This window comes from Falco peregrinus, chromosome 3 (assembly GCF_023634155.1).
Source record: "Falco peregrinus isolate bFalPer1 chromosome 3, bFalPer1.pri, whole genome shotgun sequence".
NCBI lineage: Eukaryota > Metazoa > Chordata > Aves > Falconiformes > Falconidae > Falco > Falco peregrinus.
Genome location: NC_073723.1, coordinates 63,640,708 through 63,661,105, shown reverse-complemented (window position 1 = coordinate 63,661,105; position 20,398 = coordinate 63,640,708). Strand labels below are relative to the sequence as shown.

Sequence of the window (20,398 nt, the reverse complement as noted above, 5' to 3'; positions counted from 1 at the left end):
TGTTCCATCATATCCCTCTTAGGGTCCTTCGACTTAAAAAATTATGTTGAGACACTAAGAAACACCATTTAAACAAAGTAATTTTCCTTGTCATTAGGAAATACTTCTTTAAAACACAAAGTGTGTTACTATTGAATGTTATACTAACAGAGAAAAAAACTTCTCCACAGAGGTGATCATTCCAAAATCCAAGCTGCAGATTAGAAACATCTTATGGTTTGCAGGCGCTGCGTGCAGGTAGATGAATATGAAAAGAATGATCACACGTCCTCAATAAAGAAAAAGGTAATTCTCTGAAGGACCCTAATGTGCTGTCCAACAGCTACCAAGGTAAGGTAAAGAGCAACCTAGCACACAAATATTTGGGGATCAAATTCAAAGTTGAGTAAAATGCCACAGTAATGTTATCATAAGACTCCCTGATTTTTTTCTTAGTCCACTTAAGCTCTCAGCTATTTACTGGTACATAAGGAAGGCTGCAATGAAATGAACACTGTGAACAAGTTAGTACATTTTGATAAGTTTGTATATCAAACCTGTTGTTTGTAAGATCTGAGCTGAGATGCAGCTTCCAGTGTGCAAACACCACCTGTTCTTTGCAATACTAACAAAAAATGTTCAACTAAAGTACTTCAGCAACGGCTTACACAAATCCTTTGTGGTTTGTGTTACAGTGGATTAAGAACAAACTAGCTAGAGGAGTCGTAATTAATAAGAACAGGGAAATAATATTGAAATATCTCTTTTTACACTTCATGCAGTAACTCTGTATTTGAGTTGACAGCAATTTATTTAATGTGCTCTACTACCTAAGAGACAGGAAAACACACCCTGATAAAAGGTCATTCCAAAGGACAGAAAGCTCCTTTCATAATAGATTAAGGTTATACAAAACTTAACAAAAATTTCATTGAAAGACCTATGTGTAAGGGTTTTTAAGGAGGTTACCTGTCTTAAACAGCAAATGCACACTCTAATACTTACTGGCACATGGTATGCAGTCGTAAAAGGCTTCAAAATGGGATTAACCAGTTAAGAGATGAGCATGTTTATATTTAAATATAAACAGATATGCATGTGCAACAGTAGTAACTTGCAGTTTTCAGAATATATTGCAGTTGCTAAATGCATAGCTTAAATGGTAGCACGTCTGAGAGAGAACAGTTTGGGTTTAAATATGTTTTCTAGATTTCCAAACATGATCTCACACAGTTTTATTTTTGTCAAAGCTTAAAATATGGAATGAAAAAAACTTATTCTAAAAGCACACATTAAGCATACCATTAATAAGTGTTATATTATCTTGTGACTAAACCATCAACATTCATGTGATGTGACACAGCAAAGTATGTGCTTACTCTTCTTGAAAGGCAAAGTTGTGGCAGAGCTGCTATTGTCAGACTAGATGGATGCAGTTTTGTTCTGTTCCTCAACATTATTTCTCAGGACACTAAATCATCACTTTTAGATTTCCATGGTGATTTCTAGGGAATATGGCTGTAGGATGCTGTTCTTTGCAACACTTAAATTATTAGGGCAAATATTTAAAATGACAGGTAATAGACACCTCACAAAGGAGTAACCAAAGAAAAAGAATTAATTCTACTTCTGATTTTCAAACAGCACATTAGGGTCCTTCAGAGAATTACCAGTCTGCAGCTTTTTAGAAGTGTAATTACATCAGACAAAACTTGGGTAAAAAAAATTCTATTTGATGATATCTAAGATAGGAGGAATTCACATACTCGGACTGTTTACAAAACTAGCATTAAAATTATAAGCATCAAAGAAATGGGCAATGGATACAGCAGGCTAGGAAACTTTCCAACAATACACTGACGTTCAGTGCGTCTGTCTCATTTTTGAGATTTTGGGGGCTGATCACATATATATTTTTTTTTATGTTTTTATTATATTTATATTTATATTTATAAAATTATATTTATAAAAATATATTTATTATATATATAAAACATTAGAGTTTAATGATAACTCTGCTTCACTGAATTCCAGTTCTAAACATGCATTTTAAATATCTTGCTCACTCTCTTCTTTGACATGCGCATATATAGAGATATAGAAAGATATAAAAGGAACATTAAAAAAAAGAGAGGAGTGGTTTGCCCTTTTATTTTTTAAAACATTGAGTATTTCATTCTCGTGTATCCCGTGGAGAGACAAAGTGAAGAAATTTTACACGTACCTACATGGTGAAAACTAAACAACTAAGATGAGAGAGGACTACTCCTCTAAATCACTTTAAAACTCTCTAGATCAGATCTTCAACTTTAATAGAGCTTCACATATTTATTTCACTTAAAGATTATTTATATCAAATGCCTAGCAATCAGCAGTCTGCATCTTGCCTTTTGCATAAAGATTTCTGTAAGTGCCTTCTGATTTTTTTTTCTCTCTCAAGCCTCATATCAACAGCAAAACAAGGAAAGCATAACCTGATTAATAGAAAGAATCATACCAGTGTTCTCTTTTTTTTAAATAATTTCTTTCTTTACAACGTACAGGCAAATGCCTCACAAAGAAAAAAAAATCAAAGAAAAAAATTCCAATCTTTCCATATTCTTCCCTTACAAAATTCACCTTTGATTCACACCACTGTATACAGGGACATACACTATTACATTAATGGATCTAACAGCAAACTTAAAAGTGTAGGCATTGTAGACCAAGGTTTGAAGCAAAGTCTGACCCTGCGATTCCTTCACAAAGTAGTCAGTGCGTGAATGTTTTCATACTCCTTAAATACAAGGACAATGTAGAGTTCAAAATCTCAATGCAGAACCATCAAAAAAATACTGGCTTGTTTTACATGGAAATTCCCACTGGTTAATAGGAAACACTCTTTTAAAAATTTTTATTTTAAACAGAGTATCATCTGAATTTGAATCCATATATCAACAATGTAATACATGATGTGCATTAGGCAATGCAAAGCGAAAAAGCACATTCCAAGCACACGTGGAATAGTCCTGCCAGACTGCACTACAATTTTCCAGCTTCCATTTTAATACCTGATGTCTGCATACAAAATCTGCCAGCCAACCAAGAAGACTAGCCTCAATTACTTTCATATAATGTTCAGGAGTAAAGGTATTTGCTGGCTGTACAGGTTGCTAATTTGTAAGAGGGAGCAGCCTGCAATACTGCACTATTACACTTGCAAAGTATGCAAGACTTAGGTCTTGCAAAGTGTGGGTGCTCTCCCAACCTGGAGCAGCATGAAGGGAATGCATAAGGTTGTATACCAAAAGATCCAAGGGGAAAACTATTATGCTACCTTAACTAAGAGTCTATAATTTTTTATTTCTGAAAAGTCAGAGAAGATTAGAAGATTTTCTAAGAACTTGAAACAAAAAGATTACAATTATTTTCTTAGCTACTGTTCTCCCCCAGTCTACATGATGCTGGGCAAGCTATTTGGCTTTCCTCAGCATATCTAGGGCTGGGATGATGATGATAATAATAATACTTGTACTGGGTTTGCATGGCAAGGTTTTGGTAGCAGGGGGGCTACTGGGGTGGCTTCTGTGAGAAGCTGCTAGAAGCTTCTCAATATCCAATGGTGACAGTACCAGCCGGCTACAAGACAGACCCATCGCTGGCCAAGGCTGAGCCCATCAGCGGTGGTGACAGTGCTTCTGGGGTAACACATTTACGAGGTGGGGGGTGGGGAAGAGAAATCTGCACAATTGCAGCAGAAGAGAGGAGTGAGCATATGTGACAGAAACAGCCCTGCGGACACCCAGGTCGGTGCAGGAGGGGCAGGGAGGGCTCCAGGCACCGGAGCAGAGATTCCCCTGCAGCCCGTGGTGAAGCCCATGGTGAGGCAGGCTGTGCCCCTCAGCCCGTGGAGAGCCATGGTGGAGCAGGTGGACACCTGAAGGAGGCTGGGACCCCAAGGGAAGCCCATGCTGAAGCAGGTTTGCTGGCAGGACCTGTGGCTCTGTGGAGACAGGAGCTCACACTGGAGCAGGTTTGCTGGCAGGGCTTGTGACCCCATGGGAGACCCGACCCACGATGGAGCGGTTTGTGAAGAACTGCAGTCCATGGAAAGGACACACATTGGAGAAGTTCATAAAGGACTGTCTCCCACAGGCCCGACCCCACACTGGAGCAGGGCAGTGTGAGGACCCTTCCCCTGCAACGGAGGGAGTGGCAGAGACAGCGTGTGATGGACTGACTGCAGCCCCTGCTCCCTGTCCCCCTGCATCACTCGGGGAGAGAAGGCAGAGAAATAGGGAGTAAAGGTGAGCCCAGAAATAAGGGAGGGGTGGGGGGAAGGTGTTTTTAACTTTTGATTTTTAGTTCTCATTATACTACTCTGATTTGATTGGTAATAAATTAAACCAATTTCCCCAAGTCATCTGTTTTGCCCATGACAGTAATTGCTGAGTGATCTCCCTTATCTTGACCCACGAGCCTTTTGCTACATTTGCCCTCCCCTCTCTGGTTGAGGAGGGGAGTGATAGAGCAGCTTTGGTGGGCACCCAGCCAGTGACAACCAACCACAATAATAATAACTACAACAATAATGATGCCACTACTGCTGCTGTGAAATGATCCAGGTATGTAAAGCTTGTGATGACTGTAAGAAGGAAGGTACTAGCAAACTGAGTAACATTATAATGTGTCTCAGTGTTGAGGAGAATCTGTACTGATTAATAATTTTAATAATTTCTCTAGTTCCATTAGTTTTTTCAATTCTCATCAACTATTAATTTAGTTTCTGTTATCTGTACAGATTTTCTCAATGTAAACTGCCAGCGTTTCTACTGTGCCACCCAGACAGCTATCAGATGAGATATAACGCTCCTGTTGACTTCCATTTAGTCCAAGTATTTATCCCTATCAAAGAAAAAGTAAAACCAAACACTTCCATGTCTCATCTTGCAGGAAAAGTCACTTTTTTTGTTCAGAAGGGGTTCCAAGCATCTCTTTTCAACCATCTACACAGAACAATTCTGTCAGCATATAACTAGCACCACTGCAGTGGCTAGTGGAGCTTTACCTTGTTTATCTTTCATTTCCTGAAGTAGCTACGGCACCTCAGAAAGAAATCTTGAGCAATATTCTCTTAGAAGACTAATCCATATTCTTCTTATACCCTTCACTTCATTCAGGATCTAATCTCTGTACTCAGTGAAGTCAGTAATGTAGCTAATGTTCACTGCAAGACTGCAAAGATCAGGATTTCAATGAAGAAGGAAGAATGATTATAAATTTCTTATACCAATATACAAGGATATCTTTGTCCCCAGTGATGTCTTCCACAACTATTTCAAATTAGTCAGATAAATGAAAATGCTTTATCCCTGCATGAAGGAAAAGAGTATTAGCAGGGTATGCAAGGCATCATAAGGATGGAAAGCTGCCATAGCTCTGTTTAAAATACTGTGCATCACACCTATGTCAATCGTCCATGACCCTGTCACCTCTCCACCCTGTAGGCCATGAAATTGGGCCTGACCAAAACAGCCATCATTTCATGATGGCTCTGGGATAATTCAGATCAATTATTATTATTATTATTATTATTATTATTGCACTGATAAATTACTAATTTATGAGAAAGGTGTGAAGGTTTGAAAGAACTGCTCTGAGACTTCTGCTGCAGCCATCATGATGAATATGCTGAGCCCCCAGCACCCTGAGAACACTTTTGAAGAGGAATAAAAATAAAAGCACAATTAGCAAGCAAGTGAATGTAGCTACAGATTGCCTCTGGTTTGTTATCACATTCCCCAGTATGTCAGGGAAGGATAATTTTGAGAAGACCTACAAGTGAATAGAGACCAGTAACTCGTCTTAAACTGCTATTAAAACCTGAACAGCCATTTTATTTTATTGTCAGTTCAGCCACTAATACCAATGGGTCAAGAGCTCAAATTCACTTTCATTTGACGCTGTGTCTTCAGTCCCCAGCACAGTGGTGGTAATATGTCTCTCAACAGACCAATGTCAATAGGACTGTAGGAGGACTTTCAACAGGACGTAGGACTGCACCTCAAAACAGGGACCTTGCATTTCTGCAGCTGCATGCTAGCCCTAATGCCAGCTGATGCTCCCAACTCCAAGTGAGCAAGCAGCACCCAATGCTCATGGGAAGAAGTCTCCTCTGCAGTAACAACTGTAAACTGCGCAGAAGTATTTGCAGTCTATGACAGACCCAGGTGCCTCTCCCAGTTCTCCTACTCCAGAAAAATGAACAGGATAATTAAGCATGCCTGGGATTTACTGAGCTGGCAGATTTAGTACTGAAGGAGAACACCTTGCGCAGTAAACTAACTCCTGACGCATACAACATTACCTGCACGGGCAAAAGGAGATAGCCTTATTTGTGTGTCAGTTTCCCCCCTGTCTTACATCCAGTGATCTTCCTACTCTCTTCTCACCCTGCAGAAAACATACGCATGGTACACAAGTTTTCAGACTAAACTAATATTGATAAGGTCACAATTTTTGCTGGCAATGCCAGTTAGCTTCTGAAAATGAGCTTCATATGTATGTTTTTCCTTCCTTTTTACCACAGACAGTCAACAGACACTGGTCCTCTAGGATTAAAACTAATTCAAGCTTAAAAATATTCAAAACCATATTTTAAGGTAACACACACACACAAATTATTGCTAACCATAATGAAAAGGGAAAAGTCAGAAGGTTTTGTGCTTGAGCTGCTGAACTGCCACAGCTGCTTTTTGGATGTCATGATAGAAATAATGCCTATTATTATAAAAATATCATACAGAATCTGGCTCTGTTGAACTCAGCATGAAAATCAAACATTGTAAAAACTGATGAAAGATCTACCATTAATATTAGCAATGTTATTTGGCAATGTAATAAATCATTAGATGGAAAACTACACTGAAACATAAACTTCAAGTTTCTTAGAAGTTTGTAGAAGTTCTCAACCTATCTGCACTTCACACCTTAGACACATCTTCCTTATAATGGGTATTTCCAGGTTTTTCATAGATATTTCCTTCCTCATGAAATATGAAATCTACCACATCTGTCTTAAAACTCACTAGAGAAAATTTTCCAAGGTTTCAAGTAACTAGTTTAACACTAAAAGAAAAAAAGTTACTACAGGAACAAAAAAGTGCTACTTCAGTATTAAAACTTCCTTTCTTAGAAAAAGTTACAGTTTCATGGAGAATTTTAAGTGCAAAATGTGCTTAAGTAGTTGCAAAAAAACAACCACAGAAAAAAAACCACTACATGATGGCTCTTGCAAGTTTTCCATGTATTCTTTATAAAAATAGAATAAATGAGAGTAACACATGATGTTAAAGCACAGGAAATCCAGGATTATCAAGATTCCCAAACCATTTCTGCTCGTAACTGGTAATGATAAATTTTCTGCCACGTTTCTGTTCATCACCCTACACACATTTGAATCACAAATACTTGCATAGTTAAACAGCATAAGCAGAGCCCCTTTAGGGTGATGACAGAAAGTTTCTAACTAAAGACAACAAGTACATATCCCAATTTTATAATAAGGGTCCTTATGCATGATCATCTCTCAGGAAGAGAAAACAGTGGTCTTAAAAAAATCTTGTTCTTTTTCAGAATGTGTTGTAACTCAAAAAACACACACCAGTCCATTATGCTGATAGAAGGGATTTTCCAGTCGCTTCTTAGCATAGCTCTTCCACAGAAACCACTACAGTCAGCTTGCTCAAGTCATGGCAGGACTGTCAGAGCCAGCAGAAGCCAGTCTCTCAGGCTGTGAGCTGGAGCAAGAGGGGACATTACAGTTTCCAGGAAAACCTCCCATCTGACCACTGCTCGCCTGTCCGAAGGGAAGAGACAGAAAGCCATACACCCAGGTTCTCAGGCTACCAGCTGAACCACAACTCCTGAGTGGAGATAGTGAGTCTTATCCAAAGGCTCTTTCCCTTTCGGATCAGTCATCAGATAGACATGAGAAAGGTGGCATATGCACAGGGCAGCTGTGAGAGGACCGGCACTTCTCTTCTGTGTATTAAATCCATTGTGTGCACTGTTGTTGGACCCAAAAAGGTTTCCATGGCAAAGTCAGTAGTGGAGTGTAGACAAAGCTCTGAGAGGAGCTGGGGATCAGGAGGAATGAGGTTCATTCAAACTGACAGAAAACTACAAATGCTACAAAGAAGAAAGTGACTTACCTGCTCTAGGAAAATTCCCCTTACAAGGATGCAATGCTGTACAGCATGCCCCTGAAGACAAGGTGATTTGACTGAGAAGCATGAAACCAAGCTTTAAATAGATTGTTTAAATCACATATGATAGGCCACAAAATAAATACTTTGGCTACCAATAAGGTCTGTAGCGAAGTCTCAGTGGATGGGAACAACATAAACTGAAAAGCAAATAGCAGCCTCAACTGCTTAATCGCGTTTTTAGCACCACTTCATTTGAGCTTAGGTAGAAGAGTCAGCCCTTCTGGCTATACCCAGAGCAAGAAAATGTGAAGGGAGAACTCAGCACAAAGCAAAATGGCTGAAAGTAACTTTAACTGAGGCAGTTCTAAGAAAATAAGCGTATGTGTCCTGAATGGCAAAGGCTGAAATTACAAAGTTGTGGTTTATTGTAGACGTGGCAGTTTAATCAAGGCAAGCTTTATAAAGAGACAAGTTATCTTTTAATTGATCAACAAATACATGCGGAAAACAGCAAGGTTTGGAGCATGCAGATCTGTCATTCAGGAGCTTTTTCACAGACCTGAATAAGGAGTTGCAATGCACACAGCTTGTCTGTTTTGTCCAACTAAATCAGATGGTCTAATAAAGGAAACTACCACCCCCTATAATTTCTGCCTTGTAGAAATTACCAATACAGGGATGTGTAACTCAATGTAATATATTTCACAGCAAATGGAATAGCTTTTCTCAATAACAAGAGTACCCATGAGATCATCAGATATGTAATGTCTTCCAGTGTCAGCATAAGTCATTAGGGGAAACCGAATCTTCCAATATCTAACAATAAAGTCCAGCAGAATAAATCTAAGGATGAATGTCATTACATTTGACACAGTATGCAGCCACGCACCTGCTAATATCAATATCTGAACTCTAAATCATATGTAATTTACTCTTCATGACACCTACTACTGTAGGTCAGTATCAGATGCACAGCCGTCAAGAAAGTAATCATACCAAATTTCAACTATGTTGTCATATGAAGTAAAATCCAGAGTAATCTTTTTTCCTAGGGAAATCCCTGAGACAATGCAACTAAGTGTTCTTACTACTGAGAACAGAAAAGCAAAGCTATGTCACATCTTCAGTCTGATAAACATCATAGTTTTTCCAATCAGCTTTATTTTAGCCTTTGTTCCTTCGATTTTTTGTTGTTTTTTTAATATCTTACTCTAATACAAAACTATTTGCTATTTTAGGGATGCAGTTTCAGTTCTCCTTAATTCTTCCTATTATACAAACTCTTGACAGCTAAACTTCACTGATTATTACCTGTACAGAACACAGAAATCTAATGACAGATGTTATAACCCCTGTAACTTCTTGTGGAGTCTACTTCTGTTGTAAAACCTGACAGAATAAAAAAACCCAAACAGTATTACTTTAAAAAAAGCTGCAGAACAAACTGAAAGTAATGGAGACAGGAGAGGGTTATTGTCTCACTTCACACTACCTGATTTAGTAATTTGTAATCAACAAAGTTAACAGTGACAAGTAAGAATATCATCACTACATTAGAACATCTGCACAGTAGTGAGAAAATACATACTTTATTTTCACTGTGGACCAGAGCAGTAATGTATCTTCCCCTTGTACTAAAGGCACATCTGATACTTTTTAACATTATGAGACTCAAAATACTGCTTTCTAAATGAACTGGACATATAATTCAATTTTGTCTCTTCTGGTAGACATGTTCAGCAAAACTAAGCGTTCTTAGCAGCTGATCAAGTATTATTAAAATGGGATCTCTTCTATCATTTATACGAAGACTATCTTGTTCTTTAATTTCTGATTTCCAGAGAATAATCTTGAAAGATTCAAATACAATAAAAGCATGCCTGCTGTAACAGGGTACACAAATTTTCTACACACTATTCTCACAGTTTAAGTTGCACTTTTTAAACCTCCTAACAGTCATAAGATGCTGACAACATTACACAATGGTAATCAATAAAAGAAGTTTTAAGGTTATCATTTTGGAATGCCTTTGTTAAAAAAAAATCCTACTTCTATATCTCAAGGACTCTGCTCCACTCAATTTAATGATTCATTATTACCACAGAGGTAAAAAAAGAACATGTGAGGTTAAGAGCTGTAGCTATTAGCTGTAACCTAACCAGCGTTACACTGTATAATTGATCTATTTTCTTCAAGAACAAAAATCAGAAAAAGAGAATTACTACTAGTATATCTACAAAAAGAGTACAGAAAGCCTGGGGGCAAATGTGTGGGATAATAGCAAAGACAAGAGGAAGGAAAATGGGAGCGCACCAGGAATTTATTTATAAATACCTGGCAAGTCCTTTCTCGGCATCATGTAATGTCTACACAGTTTCACACTGATATGACTTTTAGACAGTGGCCCTATATTTAAGAACAGAAAAACTAAGAATCAGCACACTAGACTTATGAAACTCTTCTGAAAAATGAGTATAGCTCTTTCACAGTTAAAACTGTTTCAAGACTGTCAGTTTAAGGGTAAGATTTCCAGAGTTTGTTCCCTGTACAAGTGTTTAAAGGTTTTTGTAACCCACTGTTGGCAGAACTTCAGTGTGGTTGTAGTGACAGCACTCACTGTTAAGCGAATCACATTAACCACTGCATGCACATCTAACTTCATCTTCAGCTTTACCTTCCGCAACCATCACAAGTCAGGCTTTGACATCCATCTTCTGGTTTTCCACAAACACTCTTTCCAGGTGGTAGACTCAAGCATGTATTTCTTTCAGGGTGAAATTCTGCAAGTTCACTTAATTTCAGCTATTATCCCTAGGTCTCACTTCTCTTTCCTTAGTTCCCTCATTAACACATCCAGCATCCCACTGCCTCTTCGTTAGGTCACAGGTATCAAACAGCTCGAAAAAAGCAACTTTACCTTCTCTAGTCTTCTGTTAGCAAGCACTGGCTACTCTGGTGGCAACAAAGCTATCTTCTAAGCTGAACCACAGCACCACGAATGGGGCCAACTGGGGGATTTTGCTCACAATCACAATACTGATTGAAAGCAAAATGCTAATACAGCAACAGCCAATTTCACTTGCATGAGAATTTTCTCCCCACTGGCTGTCCATGACTGGTTTTAATTCTGTTTTGCTTATGTAGCAGAAGATGGCCCTTAGCAAACTGAAGAATCTCAAATGCTTACTTAAAGATTTCCTGGAGGTAAAGGGCTCATATGCCTGAATACTTGTGGGTTTTGGTAAGTTGTTTGTTTGCTTTCCAAACAGACCACTAGTTGTAGTATAAAATAGGATCTTTCCACAAAACCTGCCTTTCCTCCTTCAGAGAAAGCAAGTTACATAAAGAACAGACCTTTTTAAGGCTCTTCAAAATAGGTCTTAAGACATCATGTAAGTCTGATTCATACATGTATAAAGCAACAAAGCAATGAGCCTGCCTGCATTACATTAATGAACATCATATTTTGCATTTAAAGATCCTTGAAAAAGAAGTACAACTACCATGGACAGATTTATTTGTATTCATCTCACTAAATTTTGTTCCCATAAGTTTCAATAATCCTGCTCTCTAGTTGGCAATTCAATGACATTATTTTTTTTAAGCCCTTAAGTAATGTCCCATATCCTTCAAGCAGTCTGGTATCCCAGCACCCCCTTCTTGCCAATGCACAATTGATACCTGCAGATGAGAAGGGTTGTTTGTGTCACATATTTTATGGGTAGCTGTAATTCTTTTTCAGAGAAATTCTTTCCAGGAATGCTGACATAAAGCAAACCTCTAGTTTCCACAAAAATCCTACTGACTTATGTTCTTCTCCTCATGGCAGCAAGTAAAAAGAATAAAGATACAACAGATGAAATACAAGAAAATAGTGCAGCAGGTATACTGCTGACTAGGAGATAAAAATAAATACATTAGTACTTGTGGTTATAATCTCACCCTTCCTACTGGGTTCAGATTCAGAGGCTGTAGCTTTAGTTCTCAGGTCTGCCAAGTTCTAGCTCACTCCACGTAAATATTTCATCTGTGCCTTAGTTGCCTATCTGCATATGGAGGACAGCAGTAGCAGTACTTTTTCTGTCTGCTTCTATCTTGCCTTTTTTAGACACTGAGATTTTAAAAGGGGCTGGCCTTCATTACCTTTGCACAGCAGGGTCCCCATATCAGCTGAAGGTTCTTCAGTGCAACACTGATCACTATAAGCAGGGATCATATGCCCGAGAGAACACTACCTTGTTTGTATCAAAAAGTAGAATAATACGGTTTTAAACCAGTAACATACTTGAGTGATTGTACAAAAGCCAGTAAGTCAATGCTATGTCACTTTTTCCATGCACACACTAGAGAAGGCACTGAATAAAAACATCTTCAAGAACCATACTTGTTGACTTTATTGTTGGAGCTCACCCCTATTCCTTTTACTACACAGAAACTCTCCAACGATTTCTATAAACAGCACTGGTTTGGATACAGAAGTTATGATCTCTACAGAAAAAAAGAGAAGTGTCTTTAGCTCACAGATGCCACCGACATCCTGAACTGAGAGCAGTGAAGTTTTTCTGAACTTACTCTTGCATTGTCGTAGCAGGTCATGTGTCTCTTCAAATTCTTGCTCTGAGCAACTGGAAGCAGATATTATCTTGAAAGTATTTCTTTTGAGATAAACAAATCAAGTATAATAAAGCTCAGGAAGGGGAAAAATGGAGACTCATGCACATACTCCAATTTTTTCGTTTAAATCAAGGACCAACTGAGTACACAGCCAGGCTGTGAATCTGTCTTCAGCCAGTATAAATTACTGGTTTGTACAGTCTAAGCCTCCAGGACAAACAGACAATTCTTGAACAAGCCACATCCAAGCAAGTCTTCTGGGATTTTCTGAAGCCCATACCTTATCCTGGGTCCTCCTCCCACCACCTCAGCATATGTACACCTACAACACAAACGCTTGCAGTGCAGCATTGTCAGCAATCAAATAGCATTGAACGAAGCTATTTCACCCACTAACAACAGACACAAGCTTATCCTCAGATGTGTGGATTGAAGATGCTGCTTAGATGCTGGCTGTAGAATTGGATTCTTTTTTGGGCGTTTTCGTCATGAAAAATCCTCATTGTTAACTCCTCACCCCTCAAACAAAGCTCCTTCTATTCTTGCCCTTAAATCAGAAGGGAGTGACTTTGTAGCGAGGAAAGCAAGAAAGCTATGGACACAAAGAGCACACAATAAGGAGAGAAAAAATTAAGAAATAAAAATCGAACCCCACAATGTATGAAAGACATACTGCTCAACCTGTTCTTCACTGTTAACAGACTGTTAATCCCAGCATGAGAGAATGTGGAAACAGACCCATGGTTGTGAAGAGCAGGGAGAGTGCCCCTGTTTGCCACCTGCACACAGATACATCTGCTTAAACCCGTGGGAAACACATCTCGATGGTTTTTAAAGAAAGCTTAGGGATTCAGCTGCCCAAACTACTGGGTAAATTTTACAGTCAAATTATAGCGGAGTGACTACAGGAAAGAACTCAAATACGATACAGAATTTTGTTTTGATATCAAACCCCAAGTTTCTGGGCTCCAGATACTGTCAAAAGCCCACTTGCCAAAACCCCCCTGGTTCAGAAATCAGCAGTTTCTCAGCCCTACGTGAGCATAACTTTAGAAAAGATGGATCTCAGAAAGCAGCAGTGTTATTACAGATAAATCAGAGTATCGTGTCTTACTCTGTTCCAGGGCAGAGAGTATCTCTGGGTGTTCACAAGAGGCTGGCAGGGCTCAAAGGCTGCACCCTACCAGCAAGTAATGATCCTACCGGAAACCAAACATTTTGCTTATTCAGTGCTGCTGAGGGTTGAGCAGAAATTAAAGAGGGTGGGAGAATCCCTCTGGAAAGGGTTTGGAGCAGGGGCTGGGCAGTGCCCAGGGAGAAAACCTGGGAGGGGCACAGCACGGGGTGCGTGCTTTGGGTGGGTCCCGGTTGCTCCATCACAGAGTGCTCCTGTGAGGAAAGCCATGCCCCAGGATGGGAGATGCAGCAGATACAGCCACCGGAACGTGCGCGTTTGTAGAAAGGCTCAGAGGAAGGACTGTGTCCATCTGTAAGAAGCTCTGCTCTGAACAAAACCCAAACCAAACAGCTACAAAAAAAAGGCCTGACAAGTAAATTAATCCCCATGCATCCTGGCCTCTCTTCCGAAAAAGTAGAAGGGTGTAAGTACCAGAGAAGTAAATGTGACATTTAACTCTGTATACGTGGTATTACCTCCTCCTCAATTTTGTGGCTTTTTCACCACAACATTTATCCTTCAACGTCAAGTATTTTCACTTCTCTGTTTACCCAGACTGCAAGTTCTGATTTGTAAAGGCATTGCCACAGCATACAACAAATAAATGTAACATTAATTCATATTATTTATTTTTTGGTAGAAGAAAACTGATCGAATATAAAGTGAAACGGCCTGCTTGACATTACAGAAAAACCAAGCAGCAAAGCCGTAGTCCAAACTTCACCTCATGCTACTCACCCAAAACACCGCCGCCTGGAGCCGAGTGCCTGGGATCACCCCGCATCGTTTTTATGTGAATAAAATTAGGTTTGGGCTAATATGGCTCATATTTCCACTCGGCCACTGTACTCCCCAGCTTCCAGAAGGGCTGAGGCACTCAAGTGCTTCAGCCGTTCCTCATCAGTTTGGGTTTTACGCTTCCTCTTTAGGGGCTTTTTAAGCGCGTACCGGAACGCGCTTCCAGGCCGCCTCCCGCTGCTGCTCCCAGGCGAGGCGGCAGCGCCGCTCCCGCCGCCGGCCCGGCCCGGCCCCCCGCGGCGCCCCCTGCAGGACGGCGCCGGGCCGCCCGCCTGCCCGCCGCAAGGAGCCGGGGCGGGCGGGACGCCGCCTCCCGCCAGGCGGGCGCTGGGCGCGACGAGCGGCTCCTGCGCGGGGGTCCTGGCCGCCCGCCACGGCCGCCGCCCGAGGCTCCTTCCCCCTCGGAAGCAGCACCGGCCGCAGCGCTACCTGCAGGTGCAGAGGGGCTTTTCCAGCAGCGAAAACACCCTCGGCCAGCCACTGGCACAGCCCGAACGCCATATCCCATCTCTTCTCTTACAAGTAAATATTAAAAAATAATTTTTAAAAAGCACCTAATTAATTACAAATAATTAACAGAAAACATACACTGCCAATTTAACAACCAGTTTTCACTGCTTTTTATTTTATGGGGTTTATTGAGGGACTACACATTCGTTTTGTCCATTCAAAAAAGTCTGCCTTTTTATTATGATTAAACACTGAAATGTAGCATATTTACAGCAAAATTTACTGTCATTCAGTCTGGAACTGGCCATTTGGCTGATTAAGTTGTACCATGCGAAGACACTGCGACATGTACTATTAAGAAATGAGAAATGGCAGATGGGCATTTCCAAAAAGCCATCAGCTTTGCAAATGGTAACGCTACAGCTGAGTATCATCTACTAAAAATGGTTATCAAAGGTGAGGAGCCGGGCTCAACATCCTCCCTGAACATGCTGCAGCATTCCCCCCCATGACTTTGGGAAGAAGTTTGCCATTTCCAGCAACACGCTACTTCACAAAATAATTTTAATAATAGCATTGGCCATGACATTTCTCTAAATTTGAGCCTGCTTTCACTGCGGCCTGCCCAATCCACAGCCCCGCATTTGGGCTCTGGACTGTCATAAGAACAAGTGGATCATGCACACATAGCCAAGACCACATCTACACTGAAAATTAAGTAACTTAAAATGGAATTTAAATTAACTCAAATATGAATGAAAATTAATTTAAAATTAAAAAAAAAAAAAATTCCTTCCAGATCAGAGTAATAATTTTAGGATGGAGTTTGACAGGAATGGTGTTACATGATGCCTGCAGTTCAAGGTCTGTGGAGGATCCTTTCCTGAGTCCAGTGTCTCTCAAGGTGTTTCAGAGGGCACCACACCGCTCCTTTTCCTCTCAAGCCCTCTTGGTTTCTTTTCCACCTTTCTCTGCCTCCACGTTCTCTGAGCTCCAGGTGGCTTCACACAGCAAGGCCACCTTCTGGGAGCGACTGCCACCCAAATTCTCCCACTCTTCCCCTTAGCAAATGGAAAAGGATGCAGTACTTTACTGAAACAAGCAAACAGGCAAGAAGGTCTTCTACTCCAGTTAAGTAAAAATTTGAAAGGAGAAGCATTTAAACCATGAAATCTTCAGCCTGAGCGAAATGCCCCTCTATTTGCGTAAGAACTGCCGCAGCTGACTTACCAAAGGCAGTATCTGTCCGGTTACAGATTAAACAGTTCTTCAACCAGACATGTGCAGAGGACTATCTGTTTTCTTGAGGTGAAAGGAAAGAGCAGAAAACACAGTGTTTCACCTACACAAAGTTGGGGATCAAAACTTAAAAGCTGACCTCTCAGATCTGAAGAGTGACCTAAAGCAGAAAGTATTACTGTTTTAATCACTCATCTTAAGGACAACAGAAGAACTAGGCTGTGACCAAAAGCTATCACTCTCACACAGCACCAGCGTTTGCGAATTGATTTTCACAGTTTCTCACTCTCTTGTAATTCTATTAAAGCATTTAACCCTGAAGAGGAGACTTCCAGGCTATGCACGACTATACCAAAACCAGTTTTGCTGAATGCTACTGAACATAACATTTTTAGATAGCAAAATCATAGGAACTACAGTTATATCTTCTTCCATGTATTTTTGCTGAGAATACTATCTGTACTCCAAAAATTGCACACTAAATAAAATATCTAAGGGAATACAATGGAATGTGATCTGTTACTATCTGTGTGCTGAGTAAGGGGCATTGCAAAAAGCAATCTGTTTCTCCCAAGAACTAAGAGGCAGTAAGAGTTGTCCATGAGTGACACAGTAACCTTGAAAATTTTTAAAATAAGAATGCATTTGTTAAGAAGACTTCAGAGATTTTAGGAAGGCCAGACCAGCTTCGAGAGGCAGATGAAAATAAAACAAACAGAGGGGGATGAAAATGTTCTGCTACATATTCAAGTTGTATTTTTTAAATTAGATGTTTATCTGTAATTGAAAATCATGCAAATAATGACAGCAGCAATGTGGGAGACCTGTGTTAATGTATAAGTGAGTTTTCAACTGCTTTTAATATTAATTACATTATATAGTTATTAGAAGACATTTCAAACCTGTTTTGCTGTTTTACATTGAGCCTCAATTATAATTCCAAGGAAGAAGGCTACCTTCAGCTGCAGATACACCAGTTATATATTTCGTGCTAAGTAAATTGCTCATAGTTTTATTCATAACAAAGAAAACAAACTCAAAGGGTAGTTGCTTTGGCTTTGTCCTATTTTTTATTATTCTTAACAATTACCTTTAAATATGTTCACTGTCTAAGAGTGGTAAAGGCTTTTCTTAAAATACTTGCATACTATGAAACAGAAGAATGGATGCAGTATTTCTGTAACACTAAAATATTTCTATACAAGTTGCCCAGACACAGAAACAAATGTCACACACCCCAAAAATAAGATGTTTAAAGAAGGCCAGGGTAGAAGGAATGCAGCAGAGCAACACTCCAGCAAAAAGAGAGTTAAGACTTTAAACACCCAAGACTCTAAAGCTGTCCTTTGTCAATTATTCCAAGAGCTCCAAAGAATCTACTTAAACACAGAGAAGACAGAGTAGTGCAGGTGGGTTACTAACTTTGAAAATGTACATTTATTGTCCAGGGAACCAGCAGTAATAGAATCACAGAAAAGTAAGGCTGGAAGTGCTCTCATGAAGTCCGTTCCCCTGCCCCAGGGCAAGATCAACTATACATAAACCATTCCTGACAGGTATTTGTCCAACTTGCTCTTAAAAACCTTCAGTGATGGGGACTTCGCAACCTCCCTAGGCAATCGGCTGTAGTTCTTAACTATCCTTACCATTAGAAAGATTTTCCTAATGTCTAACCTCAATCTCTCCACCACAGTAAGCTTGTCATGCTCTATCCCCAGCAGAACTGGGAAGGAGTTTCTACTACCTTCCTCTTTACATGAAATTTCCATATACTTTTAAATGGTTATCACAACTTCCCTCACTCTTCCATTGCCTAAATGAATAATGGCCAACTGGGTCATACGCAATCTGCTGGAGCAATTTACCTGGTCTCCCATGTAATCCCCTCAAGGAGCCTCCCTATTCTGGAACTACCACCCCCATGCCAGACACGTCTCCACCCAAAACGCCAGCAGTTAAGCAAAACAAGATGTGGGGAGAGAAGCCAAACTGAGAAGCAGGCTTCCAGATCGCCTTTCTGTAAAGAAAGGTCCCACACAAACCAGCAGAAGTCATCGTGGAAGAGATGTTAGGTGGGGAAAGGTACTCACCCCAGAGGGGGGCAGACAAAGAGAGGAAGGGTTGAGTCTAGAGAAGAGGGGAAGAGGCTTTTTGACAACCTGGAATTAGGTTGGTCTGGAAGTGGAAGGGGTCTGGAAACAAAAGAAGGTGAAGGAAAGCAGTGAAAATCAGGAAGATCAACAGAAAGGTAGGAAAACTGGGAGAGAAGTGAGACCATATGTACACATGGGGAGGGATGGAGGAGCCTCAGCACAGTGAGAGGGCGTTTAGGCACTGATGGGGGAAGAGGGGAGAGAGGTTGGGAAAGCGTGAAACACAGCAGAAGAAATGCAGCAAAAGTTCTGAGTGCCAGGGGGGTACAGAGCAGAGCTGGGGGAACTGGAGAAGCTCTACCAAGCTGTGTTTCTGTGGGCACGAGGATCTCCTAACAGATGCGTTCAGTCTCTCTGCTAAAGCAGGGCCTGGGGGAATATCAGCCAAGCTGAGGAGTTGCTCCTTGGGAGTAACTCGGGCTCTCTGGATATGGCCCAAGGTCAAGCTTCAGTGACAATGACCTTGAGATGCAAGGCTGCAAGGGATTATGGAACGATTTGAGGGTGCCATCACTTCCCCAGGGAAAGGTGTGAGGGAGAAGATATGAAGCTATGACAGAATGGGATCAGAAGGTGACAGGAAAAGTCATTGCCAGACTGAAGGGCAGGGGGCCCCTGCACAGAGCAACCTCTTACTATTTATTCTGGTTTCCATAGTGCCAGAGCTAATAATCCCACCAGCAGTGCTGAGGGTCAGATGGCAGGAATGCCTCCGAGTCAGCCCAGGTCTGACAGAGCTTGTGCTGCGATGGAGCTAATAAAATCCTGATGGACCTAAACTGACCTTGCAAGGTCAGGAGGCTTCATACACTGGTTCCTAATCCATCCCACAGTATTCCCCTTATACTTTGGTCATCCTGGATGGCCCGGTGCCACACACTCCCCAACGATGGAGTTCAGATTCACACTGTTCTCCTAAACCAGCAGTCCAAACACACTGGTGAAGAAAGCTAATGTAAAAAATAGACCCCGGCTGTCCAGGATCCCCACCACTGTTACCCTAGCACTGGCACAGCACTGAGAGCAGCCAAGGCAGAAAGTGCGGTACTTCATGGCAGCTAAGAAGCGTGCAAGCGAGGTGGTCCTTCTGACCATCACACCAGTATCATGGCCACATCTTGCCATGTAGCTCAGCACATCTGGCACATGCCCTGGCACAAATCCCCACTGCTTTGTGGGAACCTAGGAAAATCATCTTCAGAAAGTTCGAGAGTTACTGCTCTAGTCTGAAAAAGACTTTTTTCAGTTGTCAAGGGTCATGTTGTCTAGACCTCTGGCCTTTCTCCTTTTGCTTTTCTCTGGATGCTTCCAATAGGCCTGCAGAGCACTGCTCAGAGCAGATGTAGTCCACCAGCCACACAAATGCTAAGTAGAGTGGAAAAAACATTTTGCATGTCTTACATGCAGACTCCTGTCCATATATTCTAGCATAACATTTATGGCATAGTATTGTTGATTCATAGCCATTTTCTGAACTCTTGCAACTGCCCATCTGTTTTCTGCAGACCTGCTGCCTCACCAGTTATTCTACATTTTGATTTGCACAGCTGATTATTCCTGCCCAACCACGATTTAGAAGTTGTCCTTGATGAACTGCATCGTATTTATTTTAGATCAGTTCTCCATTATACCACATTAATTTTGAATTCTAATCCTGTGCTTAAGAGGGTTTACATCCTCTCCCTGGTCGGTGTCATCTGGAAATTTTGCATGCAGATTCTATCACCCAAATCATTAATTAAAATATTTAATATTTTCAGGCAATCCAGGACAGAATCCCACTTGACATCTCCTTCTAG

General features: G+C 40.8%; 1 protein-coding gene across 5 annotated transcripts in view; it reads right to left on the bottom strand.

Moving 5' to 3' along the window:
• Positions 1-20,398, bottom strand: part of LDLRAD4 (low density lipoprotein receptor class A domain containing 4) — a 294,851-nt gene that overhangs the window by 165,657 nt on the left and 108,796 nt on the right. For 2 of the 5 annotated variants that reach the window (XR_008746606.1, XM_027792215.2), the window contains exon 1: positions 14,698-14,845. The exons of the other annotated variants lie outside the window; for them this stretch is intronic. Coding sequence is in view for 1 of the 2 variants with exons in the window: in XM_027792215.2 (XP_027648016.1) it covers positions 14,698-14,743 (46 nt within the window). In the remaining variant the exon portion in view is untranslated. Of the gene's footprint in view, positions 1-14,697; positions 14,846-20,398 lie in introns of those variants that run through there. 5 annotated transcript variants of the gene reach the window in all.